The 20,368-nt window shown below is 41.1% G+C and overlaps 1 protein-coding gene across 1 annotated transcript in view; it reads left to right on the top strand.

Annotated features, from left to right (window-relative positions):
* RFX8 (regulatory factor X8) overlaps nt 1–20,368 on the top strand; it is a 58,309-nt gene that overhangs the window by 12,840 nt on the left and 25,101 nt on the right. The window contains exon 4 of the mRNA XM_047747194.1: nt 19,230–19,293. Coding sequence (XP_047603150.1) covers nt 19,230–19,293 — 64 coding nt within the window. The remainder of the gene's footprint in view (nt 1–19,229; nt 19,294–20,368) is intronic.

Raw genomic sequence — 20,368 nt, 5'->3', positions numbered from 1 at the left:
TATCAGACTCTAGCAACATCACTGGCCAGAGAAAGGCATTTCCAGTTCATTTTCTTGGATACTTTTCATTATAAGTATCGTCTCATTTGCCAAAACCATTTTTCATTCATTCATTCCCAACTTCTTGGTAAAATATGACAGAATTGGCCCCTTCTTTCTTAAAACTTCCTATAGCTCTTAAGATTGCTTTATCCAGTTTCTTCCCAAGTGACCTCTTCTTATCTCCTTATTGCTCCCCTCCCCGTAAGTGCAGTCATCTTCCTGAGACTCAACCAACAGTGCTCTTCCTACCCCTTGGTCCCAAGATATCTCATCCTTCTCTATCTTTCACCTATCACTGCATACCTGTGGATGACTTCCTCCTCCTAAGTTGTTTTCCATGGCCCTTTCTCTCCCACTTCCCAGCCATTCCTCTCAGGATGTTTGCTGTATATTTTCATTTACATGACTCATTGGCTCTTCATATTTAGTATGTAGAAATCTACATTTTTTAAAAAGATTTTATTTATTTATTTGACAGAGACCACAAGTAGGCAGAGAGGCAGAGAGCGGGGGAGGCGGGGAGCAGGCTCCCCGCTGAGCAGAGAGCTTGATGCGGGGCTAGATCCCAGGACCCTGAGATCATGACCTGAGCTGAAGGCAGAGGCTTAACCCACTGAGCCATCCAGGTGCTCCAGAAATCTACATTTTTAATCTCCCTCCAAATCATCTCTGCCTCTTGACTTCCTTATTTCAATATATGCTACTAACAGATAGAATCTAAACAAAGTGTCACCCCAAAGCCATCCCCAGCTAGATTGGGAAGGAGAGAGTCAGCCCAGAGATGGCTCCAAAGCCGTCATGGTCATTCTGATGAGTGCCTGAATCAAAAAAGAGGCAGATCTCAAAGACCTCTCCAAGGCAGGGTCTTCAGTTGGTTGACTCAGCCCAGCCTGTCCCACTGAAACCTCAAACTTAACCTCAAATAAAGTCATTATGCTCTTCTTCCAACCAGCTCTTCTGCTTCAATGTCTTATTCATCGATTAGTCACAAAGACGGAAAAATTACATCAACAAAAATAGAGAAGTTAAGGAAGGGAAGAAATAGGAGACTTATTTCGGTTGAGGTTAGAACTGTCCTTGTGCAAATGTATTCTCTCACTTGCTGACCCATACGCTCCTGAAAGGCTAGAGCCGGCATCTCTTTGTTTGCCCCAGATCACCCAGCAGGCTGTTTAGAGAGTCCTGCAGCATGACCAGTCTGACACTCAGTAGCCGTGAGAGGCCATGAGTGTCCTGAGATCTCTGGGTCCATTTCACACAGAGATAGAGGATCTAGAACGGGTCTTTGTGGGGGGAAAAGAACTATGTTTTATCTTCAACAAGGAAGAGGAGGGCTGCCAGGAGACATAGATACAAACAAGGGTGACATTGGCTTATCCATAAGATAAGCACAGGACCAGGGCTCAACACATATTTAATAATTGATAAACGCTAAAGTCTTGGCCAGTTAAGCGAGTTTTTTTTAAGTACTAAGATTTAAGGTAACTTCCTTACTGATTCCACATTTTTAGAAATACTAAATATATCTTAAAATACAGAAATATAATGATACACTATTGTTAATAATCTATGAAGCATACAGATGAAAATATCTTCTGCTTTATTGTATCTTTTATACAAGGACCTGTGTGACAAATTCCTCTAAAAAATCAGATCTCAAAACAGGAGTGCCTGGGTGACTCAGTTGGTTAAGATCAGGTCATGATGCCAGGGTCCTGGGATAGAGCCCCAAATTGGGCTCCCTGCTCAGTGGGGAGTCTGTTTCTCCCTCTGCCCCTCCCCCTGCTTGTATGTTCTCTCTCTGTCTGTCAGATAAATAAATACAATCTTTAAAAAAAATGTTTTTAAATTAGGTCTCAAAACAAACCAAAAAAAAAACCCCTTTATTTCTTTAGCGTTCAGGTAATAAAATCTATGTAACTCATCCATTCATTTATTTGTTCATTCAACAAATATTTGAGTTCCTACAATAAGTCAGGCCCTGTTCTAGTTACTGGTGATTAAGCAGTAAACAAGACAAACAGGGCCTCCCCTCTCATCAGTTTTAGTGGGGAAGACGTAAAACAATAAAAACGGAACAATAGCAAAATTAATCTGAAAATGATAAAATGGAGTCATGGGAAGGCCTCTTTGAGAAGATGCCTTTTGAGAGAAAGGTGAAAAAAACAGCCAGCCACGTGAGGCTCTGGGAGGACAAGTATTCCAGGCAGAGGAAAGAGCAAGTGCAAAGGGCCCGAGGCAGGGATGAGTTCAAAAAAACAGCAAGGAAATCTGAAGGTGGAGTTTGGGGAATTAACAAAAGAGTGGGAGGAGTGGAATCTGAACATACAAGTAGGACCTCTTAAGTATTGGCAAGGAGGTTGGAATGTTATTCTGAGTGTGATAGGGAGCCACTGGAGAGTCTTAAGCTGGGAAGTGAAGCAATCTGATTTTTTAAAAATTTTTTAAAATTTGAGTAGGCATGCCTATTATATTTGTTTCAACTGTGCAACACAGCGATTCAACAAGTCTATACATTCTGCTACACTCACCACAAGTGTAGCTCCCATCTGTCACCATCCAGGGCTATTACAATACGTCAACTATATTTCCTATGCTGAACCTTTTATCCATGTGACTCATTCATTCCATAACTGGAAGCCTGTACCTCCCACTCTCCTTCACCCATCGTGCCCATCCCTCATCCTTCTTTTCTCTAACAATCACCAGTTTGTCCTCTATTTGTAGCTCTGATTCTGCTTTTTGTTTGTTTATTCATTTGTTTTGTTTTTTAGATTCCACATGCAAGTGAAATCATATGGTATTTCTTTCTCTGACTTACTTCACTTAGCATAATAACCCTTCATGTCCATCCATGTTGTGACAAATGACATTATCTCATACTTTTTTATAGCTGAGTAATATTATCCATTGTGTATATATACCACATGTTCTTTATCTATTCATCTGTCAGTGGACACTTGGCTTGCTTCCATATCTTGGCTATGGTAAATACTGCTGCAATAAACATAAGAGTGCATGTATCTCCTCAAATTATTGTTTTCCTTTTCTTTGTGTAAATACCTAGCAGTGGAATTATTGGATCATATGGTGTTTCTTTTTTTTTTTTTTTAAAGATTTTATTTATTTATTTGACAGAGAGAGATCACAAGTAGACGGAGAGGAAGGCAGAGAGAGAGAGAGAGAGGGAAGCAGGCTTCTTGCTGAGCAGAGAGCCTGATGTGGGACTCGATCCCAGGACCCTGAGATCATGACCTGAGCCGAAGGCAGCGGCTTAACCCACTGAGCCACCCAGGCGCCCCTCATATGGTGTTTCTGATTTGTGTTTTAAATGAAGATCCTCCCAGCAACCATGCTAAGACTGGACTGTGCAAGAACATGGGAGAGGAGGCAGAGTGACTAGCTAGGAGACTTTTTCAGCAGCCTGGCAGAGCTGGCCCATTGAGATTTCTCACTGAAATAAATTTAATTCTCTCAAAGAGGCAGCATAGGGGTGCCTGGGTGGCTCAGTGGGTTAAGCCTCTGCCTTCAAAGAGGCAGCATAATACTCTGCAATATTATACATGGATAAGGGCAGAGACTCTGAGACAGCCTACCTGGTTCTACCACTAATAAGCTATGTGATCTTAGGCAGGTCATTCAACCTCTCTGTGTCTCAGTTTCCTCATCTATTAATAAGAATAATAACAGTGGGGTGCCTGGGTGGCTCAGTCGGTTAAATGTCCAACTCTTGATTTCGGCTCAGGTCATGATCTCACGGTTGTGAGATTGAGCCCTGATTCACTCTCTCTCTCTCCCTCTCCCCCTCCCACCGATGTGTGCTCTCCCTAAAAAAAGAATGAAGAAAAAAAGAAATTTAAATAAGGAAAATAATATCTCTTCACAGGACTGTTGTGAGGATTAAATGAATTAATACAAGGAAAATGTTTGAAATAGCACCTGGCACACAGTAAGCACTTAATATGACTCTAAACATATTGCTCTTGACCTTGATGTATAGGTTTTATCATATCTATCATTTTTTCCGTGGTATTATGTATATGGTTGTTATTTTGGTCATTGTATTTTTCAGTTCTATCATTCCCATTTGGTTCTTTGGTGTAACTTCTAGTTTTTTGTGGTTTTCCGTTTTTTCAATTGTTTTAAGAGAATTTATAACTACTTGTTAGAGCATTTTTGTAATGACTGCTTGAAAATCTTTGTCAGATAATTCCAACATCTAAATCATCTCAATATTGGTGTCAGTTTGTTACCTTTTCTTATTCAAATTGTGGCTTACCTAATTCTTGTTATTAGGGGTGATTTTCTTTTCCTTAGCTTTCTTCCTCCCTCCCTTCCTTCCTTCTTTCCTTTCTTCCTTTCTTCTTTCTCTATAATTGACATACAATGTCACATTAATTTCAGGCATACAACATAATGATTTGATGTTCTCATATGTTACAAAATGATCACCACAGTAAAACCTAGTTAATATTTTAATATTAATAACTTGGTAGTCACAAAATTTTTTCTTGTGATGAGGACTTAAGATCTACTCTCTTAGGGACCTCTAAATATGTACTATAATGTTATTAATATAGTCATCAAACTGTATATTATACCCCCAGGACTTATTTATTTTATAACTGGAGTCAAAAGGTACAATTTCCAATTATCCATCTCCCCCCACCCCCTCTGGCAAACACCAATCTGTTCTCTGTATCTATGAGCCTGTTTTTTTGCTTTTTTTGAAAGGGTTGTTTTTTTTTTTTTTTTTTTTTTTAGGTTCCACCTATAAGGGAGACCATGCAATATTTGTCTTTTTCTGCCTGACTTACCTCACTTAGCATAACATCCCCAAGGTGCATTCATGTTGTCGCAAATGGCAAGAGGTTATTCTCTTTTATGGCAGAATAGTATTCCATCATGAGGAATACACACACCACATTTTCTTTATCCATTCAAATGTCAATGTACATTTAGGTTGTCTCATAGCTTGTCTATTATAAATAACACTGTGATGAACATAGGGGTGCAGATATCTTTTTGGGTTAGTGTTTTCTTTGGATAAATACCCAGAAATGAAATTGCAAGATAATATGGTGGTTCTATATTTAGTTTTTTGAGTAAATTCCATATTGTTTTCCACAGTGGCTGCATCAATTTACATTCCTACCAACAGTGCACAAGGGTTTACTTTCCCTGCATCCTCAACAGCACGTCTTTTTGGTATTAGCCATTTGACAGGTGTGAAGTGATATCTCATTGTGGTTTGATTGCATTTCCCTGATCGCTGCTGATGTTGAGTATCTTTTCATGTACCTGTTGGCCATCTGTATGTCTTCTTTGGAAAAATGACTATTCAGATCTTCTGCCCACTTGTAAACAGATTTTTTTTTTTTGCTATGGAGTTGTATGTTTATATATTTTGAATATTAACCCTTTATTGGAAATACGATCTACAAATGTTTTCTTCCATTAAGTAGGTTGCTTTTTATTTTGTTGATGGTTTTCTTTGCTGTGTAGAAGGTTTTTAGTTCCATGTAGTCCCACTTAGTTATTTTTGCTTTTCTTGTCTTTGCTTTTGGTGTCAAATAAAAAAAAAATCATTGCTAAGACTGATGTCAAGGTGCTTACTACCTATGTTTTCTTGTAAGAGTTTTATGATTTCAGGTCCTACACTCAAGTCTTTAAACCATTTTTATTTCATTTTTGTAGCATAAGGAAGTTTTCTCTTTTGTTGCATATGGTTGTCCAGTTTCCCTAACATCATTTATTGAAAAGAACATTGTATATTCTTGGTTACTTTGTTGTAGTTAATTGACCATGTACGTGTGGGTTTTCTACTGGCCTTCTATTTTGTTCCATTGATCTACATATTTTTCTATTGTATCCTGGGCATTTTCTGTTGATTTTCTATTGTATCCTGAGCATTTGTGTTATGACATTATATTTTTGGTCCTATTTAAATCTTCTCCTTTAGCAGGCAGTCACCCAGTTTAGGGGGAACATATAGGTTCTGGCCTACTTTTGTGTACTGTTGTCCCAAAGACAGTTTAATTTTCGGAGCCCTTGCACCCTGTTCTGGTCTGGCTTCATTCTTCTGACATTGGATGGACTTATGATCAATTCCTTACTGGTGCTATCTATAGGAGCTGAACCTGCTTCCCTGGTCCACTTTCTGCGTGGAATGCAGACAGCCAGAGTGGCTGAGCCAGGGTTCTTTTATGGTTGGTGTCAGGCAGGGAGATACCAGGTTCTGCTGGCATTGTTCCTGTGGATAGCATGCCTATGCCTATAATGTTCTGTGCTCTATTGAATTGGCTAAAGGATTCAGTATTGTCTATGCAGGTGGATTAGCCCACCTGTCAGTGCCCTGGATGTGGAGTTGGAGGGTGGGTCAGCTCACCACGATGTTGAGGCTGCCACTGTGGTCTGACTGGGTTGCCAGCCCATGCTCCAGAAGCAAGGTTAGCAGCCCACTCCAGGTTTCTGTTAAGCTTCCTTCTCCTAGTCCTTTGTTCAGGGAGTGCAGATTTTTCTTGGGAATTATGTCTATGCCTATTGACAGTTTGGGGCTACAGTTCTCTCCAATATCCAGTCCAGCTACGTATAGGACATAGAAAGAAAACCCAGGACACTCACCACACTGTGGCGAGAAGACTCTAGCAGTTCACCTTCTTCCTTTCAGGCTTCGGAGCCTTTTTATCATGACCCACTGTAAAAGTTCCAGGGTATTTATTTGTATTAGAGAGAGGCAGAAAGGAAAAATGAAACTACACTATCTTGTTCCCTGTACATCATCCTAGCTGCCTCAGAAACCTTCTGAAAGTAGACCGTATATACATTATAAATTAATGTTACCAAAAGTTGGAATGCTTGATGATATGATTGTGCCTAACAAATTAAAATATGATGATTAAAATGTGATGATGTAGGGACTTTGAGTTGGGAAAAGATGGCATAGATACATTTCTTTCTGCCTCTCCCTGCTAAATACAACTGTAAACACTGGAAATAATGCAGGAAGCAAAGGAAAACTCTGAAAGGTGATAAGAAGAAAATGAGCTGGTTGGGGACCCCAAGGACTGCACAACCATCACAGTGATAGGGCACCCTGTATCTTCCCACCAATCACCCAGACCCACTGTTTCCCAACCCCCTCCCTAGCAAGACAAGGCATCTGGGTAGACTCATTTCTCCTCTAGTTCTTCTAATAATATTAAGCAAGGGGCAGCAACAGGGAGTTCCACCAAAAATAAACAGCCAGAGAAAGCCTTCTCATTAATTGCTGGGTCTGAGACACCCTTTTTTCACCAAGAGATACACTAAAGAGTGTGAGCTAATCTGTCAAGGAGACTGAACTATATAGCAAGTGGCCTAGTCCAGAAGCCTCTGTCCCCAGTGCACCCAGAGGCAGCTGGGGAGCACCAATGGAGGGAACCCTTGACCCACAGATAGAGATGCCCCAGGCAGTCTTGGAAAAGCCCTCCAGCTCCCTCAGGCTGCACCATCTGGGAGGCTGGGTGGCGCAAGATAATTCAGGCAAACCAAAATAATATATTCATAGTTATGGCTAAGTATACTACAGAGACATAGTAAGGATATACACTTGGAGCATAAGGGGAAAAGAGGCAGAGGTCTGGAGGAATCTATGTGCAGGCTTCCATATGCTCTTGCTCTCCCCTGAGGGCCACAAAGAGCACACTCCTCTGTGTAACAAAATTACAGCAGCACCTATATATGGGTCTGCTCAGGTAGGCCCATTAGGAGACTCCACACTCAAAGTTTTTACTGGGGGCTGGTCATAAGGACATTCTTCCTAGCATGCACCAAAATGACAGTTTCCCAAAAAGAAAGTATGTTATTCTACATAAACTATATTGTTTGCACAAACAGTTTAGGCACAGGGAACTACTCTTATCAGTTAACTATTGACTGGGAACACTCTGGGAACCAAGTTCCCAGACTCCAGCCAAGGGCCAGTCTTAGCAGCAGGCCTTTCTAAGGAGAGCAGTCTCAATACCACTATGTTATCTCTTTTCTGCACAATTGTATGACCCTGTGTATATGTGAAGAAAACATTGAATTGCACTCTTTAAATGGGTGAATTGTATGGTATGTGAATTATCTCTCAGTGAAGTTGTTTTAAAAAAAAATCCCAGCAAGTTTTTTTTGTGGGCATAGACAAGCTTATTCTAAAAGTTCTATGGAAAGGCAAGGCCCTAAAATAGTTCAAACAACCTTGACAAAGTGGGAGGAAACACTACTGTAATGTAGCTACATTAATCAAGACAGCAGTGTGGTTTTGGTGGAGACACAGAGACAGATCAATGGAACAGAGTAGAAAATCCAGAAATAGATCCACTCAAATATGCTCAACTGGCTTTTCACAAAGGTGCGAAGGTAATTCAATGGAAGGAGACTAGATTTTCAATAAATGCTGCTAGAAAAACTAGATATCCACATGCGGGGGGAAAAAAAAACACTCACAACGAAGCTTCACAACTTACACAAAAATTAACTCAAAATGGATCATAGACTTACTTTTAAACCATAAAAATATTAAACTTAAAAAAAATAGAAAATCTTGGGACCTAGGGTTAGGCAAAAATTCTGAGACTTGACAACAGAATAATAGTCCATAAAAGGAAAAGCTAATAAGTTGGACCTTATCAAAATTAAAAATTTTGTTCTGTGAAAGACTATGAAGGGGATGGAAAGACAATTTACAAATTGGGAGAAAGTATTTGAAGTTACCATATCTGTCAAAGGACTAGTACCTAGTATATAAAAAAATTCTCAGACCTCAGCAATTAAAAAAAAAATCCATTTAGAAAATGGGCAAAAGACACAAATATTCATCTCACTGAAGAGGATATACACACGTGGCAGATAAACACATAAAAGAATGATCAGCATCATTAATCATTATGGAAATGCAAATTAACATCACAATGGAATATCACTGCATACCTGTCAGACTGACTAAAATGAAAAAGCAGCAACAACCACCAAGTGCTGATAAGGATTCAGAGATGCTGCATCACTCATACACACATTGATGGTAGGAATGCAAAATAGTTTGGCAGGTTTTTTTCTTTTTTTAAGATTTATTTAAGAGAAAGAGAAAAGGCACAAGCAGGGGGAGCAGTAGAGGGAGCCCAATACAGGACTCAGTCCCAGGACCCTGGGACCCCTGAGCCAAAGGCAGACACTTAACCACTGAGCCACCTGGGCAGCCCGGTTTGGCAGTTTTCATACAACTAAACATACAATTAACATTCAAACCATTAATTGTACTCTTGGACATTTATCCCACACAAATGAAAAGTTACGTCCACATAATAACCTGTACAGGGGTGCTACATGGTTTCGGGTCAGGTCATGATCTCACAGTTGTGAGATGGAGTCCCTTGTCAGGCTCCATGCTCAGTGTGGAGTCTGGGGAGAGTCTCTCTCCTCTGTACTCCTCCTACTTGTGCTCTCTCTCTAAAATAGGAAATCTTTTTAAAAATAACAAAAAAATTAAAACCCACACATAGATGTTCATAACAGCTTTCTTTACAACAGCCAAAAACTGGAATCAGCCCTGATTTGCTTCACTGGGTGAATGGTTAAACAAACTCTGGTACAGCCATACCACGGAATATTACTCAACAACAAAGAGGAATAAACGATTGTTATAACAGCTTGGATAGATCTCTAAATGCTGAGTGAAAAAACTCCTGTCTCTAAAGATTCCGTATCTTTTGATTCCATTTGTAAAACATTTTGAAATGACAGTTTTTAAAATAGAGGACAACATTGGGGAGGGTATGTGCTATGGTGAGTGCTGTGAAATGTGTGAGCCTGATGATTCATAGACCTGTACCCCTGGGGCAAATAATACATTATATGTTAATAAAAATAATAAAAAATAATAAAATAAAATAAGTAGAGGACAAGTTAGTGGTTGCCAGAGACCTGGAGATGGAGAAGAAAGAGATGGCTGTGGTGACGGAGGGGCAAACAAGGATCCTTGTGATCATGAGTTCTCTATATTGTCTGTGGTGGGATGGATACACAAATCTCTATAAGTGATAAAATTGTAGAGCACTAAATACACACAAAAATGAGTTTAAGTAGAACTTGGGAAATTTGAGTAAGATCAGTGAATTGTATCAATGTCAGTATCCAGGTTGTGGTATTGTACTATAGTTCTGCAAAATGTTAGCATTGGGGGGAATTGGGCAGAGTGTTAAAGGAAGCTCTCCAAATCATCATATGTCAACCTACAGTTACATCAATTAAAAATTTCAATTTCAAATAATAAATGAGGCCTAATCCTACATGAAGACAGCTCCCATGAAGTCTCCCCACAGTGTTCCCCTGCCTATTTCTCAAGGCCATATCTGCAGATGTCTTGTTTCTCCTTCTGCTCACACCCATTCTCTCTTCTCACAGAGTTCAGGTCTTTCCTTTATTTCAAAGCATTCTCCGGCACGTTCCTCTGTGTGGAATTTGCAATGGCAGCACAGTTGTTTTTCTTCTGGAGACCTTAAATGGTGTCATTAGTCTAACCAAGCAGGACTCCTTAGAGTCAAGAGGTGCACAGCAAGAGGGGTCCCTTCAGGCCTTGCACTCTTGGAAGTCTTCAACCCCAGTGGGCAGCAGGCAGTTATGTCAGCTCAAGTGTGTTCTTACATTCACCTCCAAGAGCATGATCTCCCCGGTGTTTAAAACACAGAGGGGGAAACCCCAGCAAACCACAGATGAGTTTATTTGTAGTTCCCAAAAGTTGAATGCCATCGGTGCATGGGTGGTTCAGTGGTAGAATTCTCGCCTGCCAAAAGTTGAATGCCCTGGTGAAGCAGGCACTTCTCTATGTGTGGTCTAATTTTAAAAACTTTGTTATGAAACTTTCTTAAGAGAAGAATAGGACTCTGAATGTTTAGGTTTTGTTGTTGTTGGGTTGTTTTGTTTTTTAAGAGCATGGCTTGTCAGGGGTGTCTTAGAGTGGAATATATTCCATTCCCAGCAACAACCCTCTGAGTTATTGAGCGGTGTGCTTACTGTTCAAGGGTACTCTGTCTTTTGCTCCCCTAGGACCTTGTGTTAAGGAAAGACATGACAACACCAATAAGAGCATCAGCATTAGAGATTTGGCAAGGAGCCAGGTTTGGTAGAAAAGGGGTGGCTTTGGGGGACTTTGCTGCCTCTTCACCACCACCACCAAGCACTACAAAGAAGCATATAATCTAATTAAAATAAATCTAGTCTCAATATGAGCCCCTATCTCCTCCATCTTTCCTCCATATTGCTCTTCCAATATGGCTCCAATAAAGCTCATCAGTATAGAAGTTCTGATGCCCAGGTCTCTGACATCATCCATCATCCATCCCACCCTACCCTTCACTCAAGCAGAAGCAGCAGGAAGACAGGATCCAGAGCCAGGGACAGCAGCACTGATGATCCCCTTCACTGGCCACCTGAACAGGTGGCCAAGGAGTGAATCAGGAGTCCCACATCTCAATGGCATTTGCTTGCACTGGGCTGGAGTGGGGGTGGTGCTGAATTTCTCTCAAAATTGCTGAGGCAGCGTCTGCCCTGAACCAAGGAGAGACCAAGGTTTGATTTTCAAAGCAAATGAAAAATTTTAGGCTTTTTTTTTTTTTTTTCCAAAAAAAAAACAAAACTATAAATATGCAGTGTGCACCATATGAAAAGAACCCCTTCACAAAATCCAGAACGTTTTCCCTTCGGCTCCCCTCTCCAGGGTAACATAATTTTACAGGCAATAGGCCTCCTCAGATTCCAATCCTGCTTAGTTGGCAACCAGATTGAGACTTGGACCTGGGTATAATTGCTGACCTAGAAACTCACTGAAGAATTGAGGCCAGAGTATAAAATGCTTTATTATTGTCTAGGGAGAAGCTGGGAATGGAGGGAGAGTGTGTGTATTATTGTGCCGAATTCACTGTTATGTTCTGTCTGTGAGACAAAATCCCCGTTACTGTGTTCCAAGGAAAATTTTTTTGTCATTTTGCAAATAGATGAATCCCCATTCTACCTAATGTAAGTTCTGAAATCAATTGTAGAGAGTCTCATGTTTCTCTCAGGAAATATGGAAACTAACCCTTGCCCTCATTCCTCCCCCAACAACAATCTCCCTCTCTCCACCTCTTTCTCTCTCTCCCACCCAGCTTTTCCAACTTAGGATATTAAAAGCCTTTAAAAAGCTTCTAAAATTGTGCCTTCAACATTCCATGCCTTTGTTCTTCAGTCCTTTGTTCTTCTGCCAGCTCATGAGCTCAGGGGGCTGCCTCAGTGGGCCCTGAGCCTACCGAATCTGGGGCTGTGGGTCCACAGCTGGCTAGTTGTGCCTACAAAGCAGAAAGGCAAAGGGTTCATCTTTCAGACCACACCCCCCTTAAGAAGAATGAGTTCACAGGGAGCTATCAGCCTGGCAATTGTGGGCGCCACAGACCTAATGATGTCAGAGAGAACACCAACATTTCCTTCAGAGTCTTTCTCCAGACCCAGGAAGGGCGTCTTCTCCTTCTGTTTGTAGAGCCATGGCACCCGGCAGGGGCTGAACCTCCTGGTTCTGAGGAGCCCAGAGGGCCTAACTCTGAGGCACTAATAAGGTGTCCAAGTTGCAACCCGCTTTTTGGCCCTGTCCACCCTATAGTTTTCAAGGCTGGTTAGAACTTGTTAAGGTTAAAAAAATACACATTACCTGGTTGCTGTCTAGCAGCTCAAGAAACATACATGTGGAGAATTATACCCTAGACTGCACCCTTGTTTGGAAAAGAATTTAAAAGCAGGTAATACTCCTAAGCTCACAAACACTGGACAATCCAATTTGCTCAAAACCTCCCTTACTCTCCCAGCTCCAGCTAGTGCCAGCACTACAAGGCAAAGTGTTATTTGCTGTCTGCTGGTGAAGCTTGACTTCTGGTTGCTGAGTTTTACTTCAAGAGGGTGAACGTGAATGAGTTAGTCTCTCAGCATTTCCCAGGGAGTTCCCTGCAGTCATCATTTTGCAATTAAGTTGTTCATAAAATCTAATGGGTCAGGGTACAGTTAAGCAGGATAAAAAGCAGCAGCCCCCAATGCAGAATATGACTAATCCACAAACAACACTCAGCAAACCAGTTTTAAAAATAAGGTAGTTCTTTTCTATTTTAAATTTTATACCTTATGTCTTACTTTGTCCTTCTCAAGTATACTATTTTTTATCCTACATATACATCTTGCAAGATAGAATAGTAGAATGGGTAATAGAGATGAGGCTCTGAGTCAGAGCTGAGTCTCTAGATCTTTGAGTTGTTTCTCTTTTCCAATATATAAAGTGGGGATAATAATTATTATCTACCTACCTCATGGATTGTTGGAAGAATTTAGGTAATACAAAGTAAAGCAGTTAGCAACAAATAAATGCTCAGTGGATTGTAGTGATTAATATCATTAGTAGGAGCAAAATTATACCAAAGAAAGCTTCTTTTGCAATCTTAATGACACACGTCCTATATGACTACATACATTTATGATTTTAATTTCAGTTATAAAAATATTCATTAAGTTAAGTTCATCTTCTCCTAATCAAAATGAAACATAATTATTCATGTGCTTTGAGTAAAAATTGAAATTAGGTCCCTTAATGATTGGAAGACGAAGCACCTTTGCTCTGCAATTGGACACCAAACAAGTATGGTCCACAAATTAGGTTTTATTACATTTTTATCCTCTTACCTTTGTAATTGCTTCAAGTTGTTTCACTGCTATTGGGTGATTTGAGAGGACAAATTAAGAGGCCAAAATGATGTAAATGAAAGCCTGGATTAATGACAAATGATGTCAAAACCTAAGAATGTGAATGCAAATTGTAGTTAGACTAAAAGAAAGTCAAATGCCAAAAAGCATATTAAGCTAACAGTGCATTTGAAAGATTTTATGGAAGAAAAAAAAAGGTGAGTTATGTGCCATATAATCACGTCTCAGCCCTGTTCATACCGGATCCTTCTTTAGCCAAATTGATCATAAAATCTAACTAAAGCAATGGGGTGCCTGGGTGGCTCAGTCAGTTAAGTGCCTCGCTCTTGATTTCAGCCCAGGTCATGATCTGAAGGTTGTGAGATGGAGCCTATGTCCAGCTCTGTGCTTAGCATGGCATCTGCTCGAGATTCTCTATTGTACTGTGTGAATTCTGAGCCTTCCTTCATCCCAGGTCTCTCTCCCTCCATTTCCAGGGGACTCTTTGCAGTACCTCCTGGCCCCTCCCAATTCCTAGTGGTTAAATCCTGACATCCTGGGCCTGGGCTGGCTTGTACCCTGTGGAGCAGGAGCTGAGAAGACAGTTTACCAAGAACACAAGTGACTTCACTGGGCAGACTTGACTTGGGGTCCTTTCTGAATCATGGGCTTCCCCCATGATTTGGCACCATTGAAGCATCTGAGGCCTCAGGGAATGGTGGAAGGAGACCTCTTGGACTGGAAGCCCTTCGTTCGTGGCAAGGCTGGATCTGGATGTTGGTGTGGTTTTATTAGAACCATATTTCAGCAATGACTATGCTTTTGACCACAATCTAATAAATGTCGCAAAGGACTGAGTCAGAAACGCACACAGGAAGTGATGCAGTGGTAGTGACCCCTAGAACACGAGGCCATCCTGACTGGTACCCCAAGAGCTGGACCATCACCTCCAATGCTGCTTTGGCCTCCCTACTCTTGTTGCCCCTCCTCTTGAGTGGTAGACCCCACATGTCTACCATAGTCTCCCTTTCTAGCTCAGCCCAGCCTTGTCTTAAGATTAAAGCATGGGGTGGGGCACCTGGGTGGCTCAGTGGGTTAAAGCCTCTGCCTTCGGCTCAGGTCATGATCCCAGGGTCCTGGGATCAACCCCCGCATCGGGCTCTCTGCTCCGCAGAGAGCCTGCTTCCTCCTTTCTCTCTCTGCCTGCCTCTCTGCCTACTTGTGATCTCTCTCTGTCAAATAAATAAATAAATTCTTTAAAAAAAAAAAGATTAAAGTAGGGGGCCAAGGCAGTGTCCATTTGGCCTACTTGGCCAGATCCTCTGGGTGCCAGTGCCCCTGACCTGGGCCTCCACGGATCCCTCTCTTGCCACAAGTCTGGTCTCCATCACTGATCTTCTGCTCACCAGCTTTGTAGCCCGGCTGTGATACTGCCTCTTTCTCTCTCACTAACTGGTGCATACTTTCATGCATCTTTGCTTGAAGGGGACCTTGGAGACTAGGTAATTTTTTAAATAAATAGATAGGATTGCACTGAGCCCAGGCCCATGTTATGAGCCATTGACCTGAATTAAGTGATCCCAAAGGTTAGAAGAGGCAGCCTTGCCATTCTTTTGAACAAGTGAGGTATCACCCTCTGACCAGAAGGAGATAGACACTTTTGTTAACATCTGTCTTTAAAGAGGAGATTTTATTTTTCCTGTCACTGTTGTTTCAAAGAACAAAATCCCCCATTTATATGCTATAAAAAGAGGGGTGCTGGGTGGCTCAGTGGATTAAGCCTCTGCCTTCGGCTCAGGTCATGATCTCAGGATCTTGGGATTGAGCCCCAGGTTGGACTCTCTGCTCAGCGGGGAGCCTGCTCCCCTCCCCCACCCCCACTGCTTGCCTCTCTGCCTACTTGTGATCTCTGTCTATCAAATAAATAAATGCTATAAAAATAAAATAACATCCCAGTGAGAATAATGGGATTGTGTCCCCTAGTCTGACACACAAAGACCTCTATGTGGCATGGGGTTCGCTTTCAGCCTCCTTTTAACAGTAAGGAGGGTAACCCACCCCTCCTTTCAATGGCTGTTGAATTAAACTCATATACCACGTTGAATACATGGTAGGCACTTGGGAGTTGCGATTACAAATCCTAAATAATTGAGAGTATTGCTCTCAACTGATTGGCTTGCAAAGCTACCAGAATCAGGGTTGGGGCAGAGTGGCTGAACAATAAGGCAGAGGGTTTCCCTTGTTCTTTTAAGTCAAAAACCAAACTGCGTAGCTTCCAGACTTCTGTTTCTAAGTAGCTAAAGGAATATCCCATGAAGATTGCTGTCATCATCAAAAGAGTTTAGTAAGTATTATCCAAGTACAGTCTTGTAATAAGTACCAAACAGAGGGGCTAACTAATCACAAGTGACACCTTCCTGAGTTTATCAAGCTGCTGATATACGGGCATGTAAACTGTCAAACTAACAAGGGGATAGCCTGACCCCCCAACATATATTCCCTAACACCCTATACTTCAACTGTCTTAACTCCCATGCAATGTCTTTGCAGTTATTTATGTGACATCTTTTTTATGGATTGTCATCTCTGTGAGAACAGACTGTCCATCATGATCACAGTTATATCCCCCAAGGCCTAGTGCAATGCCTGACATAGTAGGCATGCAGTAAATATTTGATGAGGCAATGGCAGATGGATGGATGGATGGATGGGGCTGAATATATTCATACCATGGTCTTGCATTCATTTCCCAAAGAAAATATATTAGGAGTAGCATATTAACACAATATAGAACTGTAGAGAAATTGCTCTTTTTCCAATTTGGTTGAGAAAAGGCCTCACAAGTGATTTTTAGAACATCTCTTAAAGGCTGATGACTATATATTTTTATTTAAATTCCTCTATCAGCTAAAGGGCTAGTGTCCAAAATCTATAAAGAACTTAGCAAACTCAACACCCAAAGAACAAATAATCCAATCAAGAAATGGGCAGAGGACATGAACAGACATTTCTGCAAAGAAGACATCCAGATGGCCAACAGACACATGAAAAAGTGCTCCACATCACTTGGCATCAGGGAAATACAAATCAAAACCACAATGAGATATCACCTCACATCAGTCAGAATGGCTAAAATGAACAAGTCAGAAAATGACAGATGCTGGCGAGGATGCGGAGAAAGGGGAACCCTCCTACACTGTTGGTGGGAACGCAAGCTGGTGCAACCACTCTGGAAAACAGCATGGAGGTTCCTCAAAATGTTGAAAATAGAACTACCCTATGACCCAGCAATTGCACTGCTGGGTATTTACCCTAAAGATACAAACGTAGTGATCCGAAGGGGCACGTGCACCCGAATGTTTATAGCAGCAATGTCTACAATAGCCAAACTATGGAAAGAACCTAGATGTCCATCTACAGACGAATGGATAAAGAAGATGTGGTATATATACACAATGGAATACTATGCAGCCATCAAAAGAAATGAAATCTTGCCATTTGCGACGACGTGGATGGAACTAGAGGGTATCATGCTTAGCGAAATAAGTCAATCGGAGAAAGACAACTATCATATGATCTCCCTGATATGAGGGAGAGGAGATGCAACATGGGGGGTTAAGGGGGTAGGAGAAGAGTAAATGAAACAAGGTGGGATTGGGAGGGGGGTGGGATTATGGACACTGGGGAGGGTATGTGCTATGGTGAGTGCTGTGAAGTGTGTAAACCTGGTGATTCACAGACCTGTACCCCTGGGGATAAAAATATATGTTTATAAAAAATAAAATTAATTAAAAAAATAAATTAAAAAAAAGTAAAAAATAAATTCCTCTATCAGCCCTTTACTCAGTGAACTTTCATTTCTGACATTTTCTTCTGTCTTTTTTCATTTTTTTTAAAGATATTTTATTTTATTTTATTTTTTTATTTGAGAGAGAGTGAGACAGCACAAGCAGTGGGGAGGGGCAGAAGGAGAAGCAGACTCCTCATTGAGGAGAGAGCCTGAGGCAGGACTCAACCCTAGGACTCTCAGATCATGACCTGAGCCAAAGGCAGATGCTTAACTGACTGAGCCACCCAGGTGCCCCTCTTCTGTCTTCTCTCACTCTAGGTTTTATCCAGTGTTCTATTTATTGTTTGTTGGTCTTGAGGCAATGTCCCAGAACCTGTGTGGCAATGGGCGCCTTACAAATTTTACCTGGAGAAACCATCATTGTCCACACCTACCCAAGAAATCATTGAGATATGACAAGTGGAATTCCAAGATATCTCAAATTCTTCACCTACGGGTCTCCTTGCATCATTCATTAATCCATCATGCTATGTGGAGGGGAGTTTGACCAGATCTTATGATCTGAAACTCTCTTGTCATTGAGCACTCCAAAGTGCACTCCACTTCCAAAGAAGAGGGTGGTTTTCTGGTAGTTTCGCATCTAGACCCTAAATCTATTTGCCCTATTTTGAAATAGAATATTATGTGGAAATGTTGTGAAGTATTCTGCCCAGTTTCCCAAAACGTGGGCTGGAGACTGAACAGAGACAAACCTTTAGGAGAGCTTCTGGGGATTTGGAGAAAATGGGAGGGGCTATAGTCTCTGCCTGTGTGAGATGAAAGCCATTGACCTCCATCTCCCCTATGCCCCTGGACTCTGACCTCCTCCCAGGTCTTCCTACCTTGAAGATGATTGCCTTGCTTCCAGAAGCAGAGACTAGTCTACTGCCTTCCTCTTTGTATGTTTATATAAGTTGAAACAATCAGGTGTAAAGATATGTATTGACTTAGAGTGGACAGAGCAGCTACAGCTCTGGGGATGGTGGGGTAACTGGGAAGGAGATGCCACCTCTTTTGGCATCCAGAAAATACACATTTCCTGTGCAAAGAGGGTTGTCCCTGGGCTCCCAGTGTCTCAAATACCCAGCATTAAAGGGAAATTATCCCACACCGCATGGAGAGGACTGAATGTTCTCCATGACCTACAACTGTCTTCACTATAAGGTATGAACCTGAGAAATGCAATGTACATCTCATTATTCTCCATTTCCTTGTTCTGTGAAGGTGCTGTGTTACATACATCAGAGGATATTATCTTTTCTGAACTGATCATTTTAAAAACCCCAAATCAGAAAGTGGAAGACCTAATTTCCATGATAATTTTTCTTTTCTCTCAGGAGCAAGTTCTACCCATGGTGACATCATAACTTTACTTCTAAGGGAAATAAACCCTTCAAAAGAAATATATGGTTACAGTTATAGAAATTGATTTTTTTTAACTCCAAGCAGGTGCTAATCACCAGTTGTGTATAGAAATCTGGAGGAGAGTTTTGAAATAAAAGTTGTACCCCATGTATATAAACTTGCTGCAAAAAAAAGGAAAGAAAATAAAAGAAAAAAAGAAAAAGAAGAACACTTCATACTTGCGCTCAGAAACAGGTGGCTTACTAAAATTATTTCTCTGTTATCTGTTCTGTCACAGTGGAGACATCATTGGCTTTGAAAAATCTGCTAATTATAACAGCATTATCCAACAAGAAGGAACAGTGAGTATGGAATAAAATAGATTTACTATCATAGACCCTGCAATATTCAATAATTGCTTGATCAACTACAACTGTTTTCCTGTGCTTAATGTTCTTATTATATATGATCCTTAACCACTCACTCTTTTGACCAGCGTTGTTCATTATCCACAGAGTGCCACACACAATGCTGGGACAGATGTCCTCAGGAGCTTACTGTTCACTGTACAGCAGCTGTTTGTGTTTATTTTGCTATCATTAAGAATGATGTATAGGTTGTTAGCAATGAATTTGTGTGAAAATGTCTCCATATTACAGCTATAATAGCTCTTTGAATTAGGACACCAGAACTATCAATAGCTAATCTATGACATCACACATTGAATTTCACTGAAGTTGGCCAAGATGACATGATAGTAGTACTTTGACACTGTCTTGTTGATAGGTGTCATTGAATGAATGACTTTTCGAAACCTTTTTTTGTGACCAGCACTCCTGGGGACTGAATGAGGTGTGAAAGAAAAGTAAAAACACAAAAAGCCTACTTTCTGTACTTGAATAGAATACAGTTTCAGGGTTGAGAAACTAAGATAAACATGAAATAACTAGTGTGCTGTGGAATGGGCAAGGTAGGCTGTAGGTAGATTACGAAGTCCAAAGTGTGATTGGAGGAGAAAGGTTGTAGTGGGTCAGAGTGATTAGGGAAGGTTTCATGGAAGAGGTGGCCTGTGTTCATTTACTATTGCTACTATAAAGAATTAACACAAATTTAGTGGCTTAAAACACAAACATATTTTCTTACAGTTCTGGAAGTTATAGTCTGGCATGGCTTTCACCAGGCAAAGATCAAAGTGTTCCCTACAGTCTTTCTGGGGGATGGAGGGGAGAATCCATTTCTTATCGTATAGCTTGTGAGGCTGCCCCTGTTCCTTGGCCCATGGACCCTTCCTCAGTCTTCAAAGCCAGCAAAGGCAGGCTGAGTCTTTCTCACACCACCACCCCTCAGGTTCTTTGCAGCTGGGAAGGGCTCCTCACTGTTAAGCACCCTGGTGATTACATGGGGGCTACCTGGATGATCCAGATAATCTCCCCATCT

This window comes from Lutra lutra, chromosome 9 (genome assembly GCF_902655055.1).
Source record: "Lutra lutra chromosome 9, mLutLut1.2, whole genome shotgun sequence".
Lineage (NCBI taxonomy): Eukaryota > Metazoa > Chordata > Mammalia > Carnivora > Mustelidae > Lutra > Lutra lutra.
This window is presented reverse-complemented; position numbering and strand designations above follow the sequence as displayed.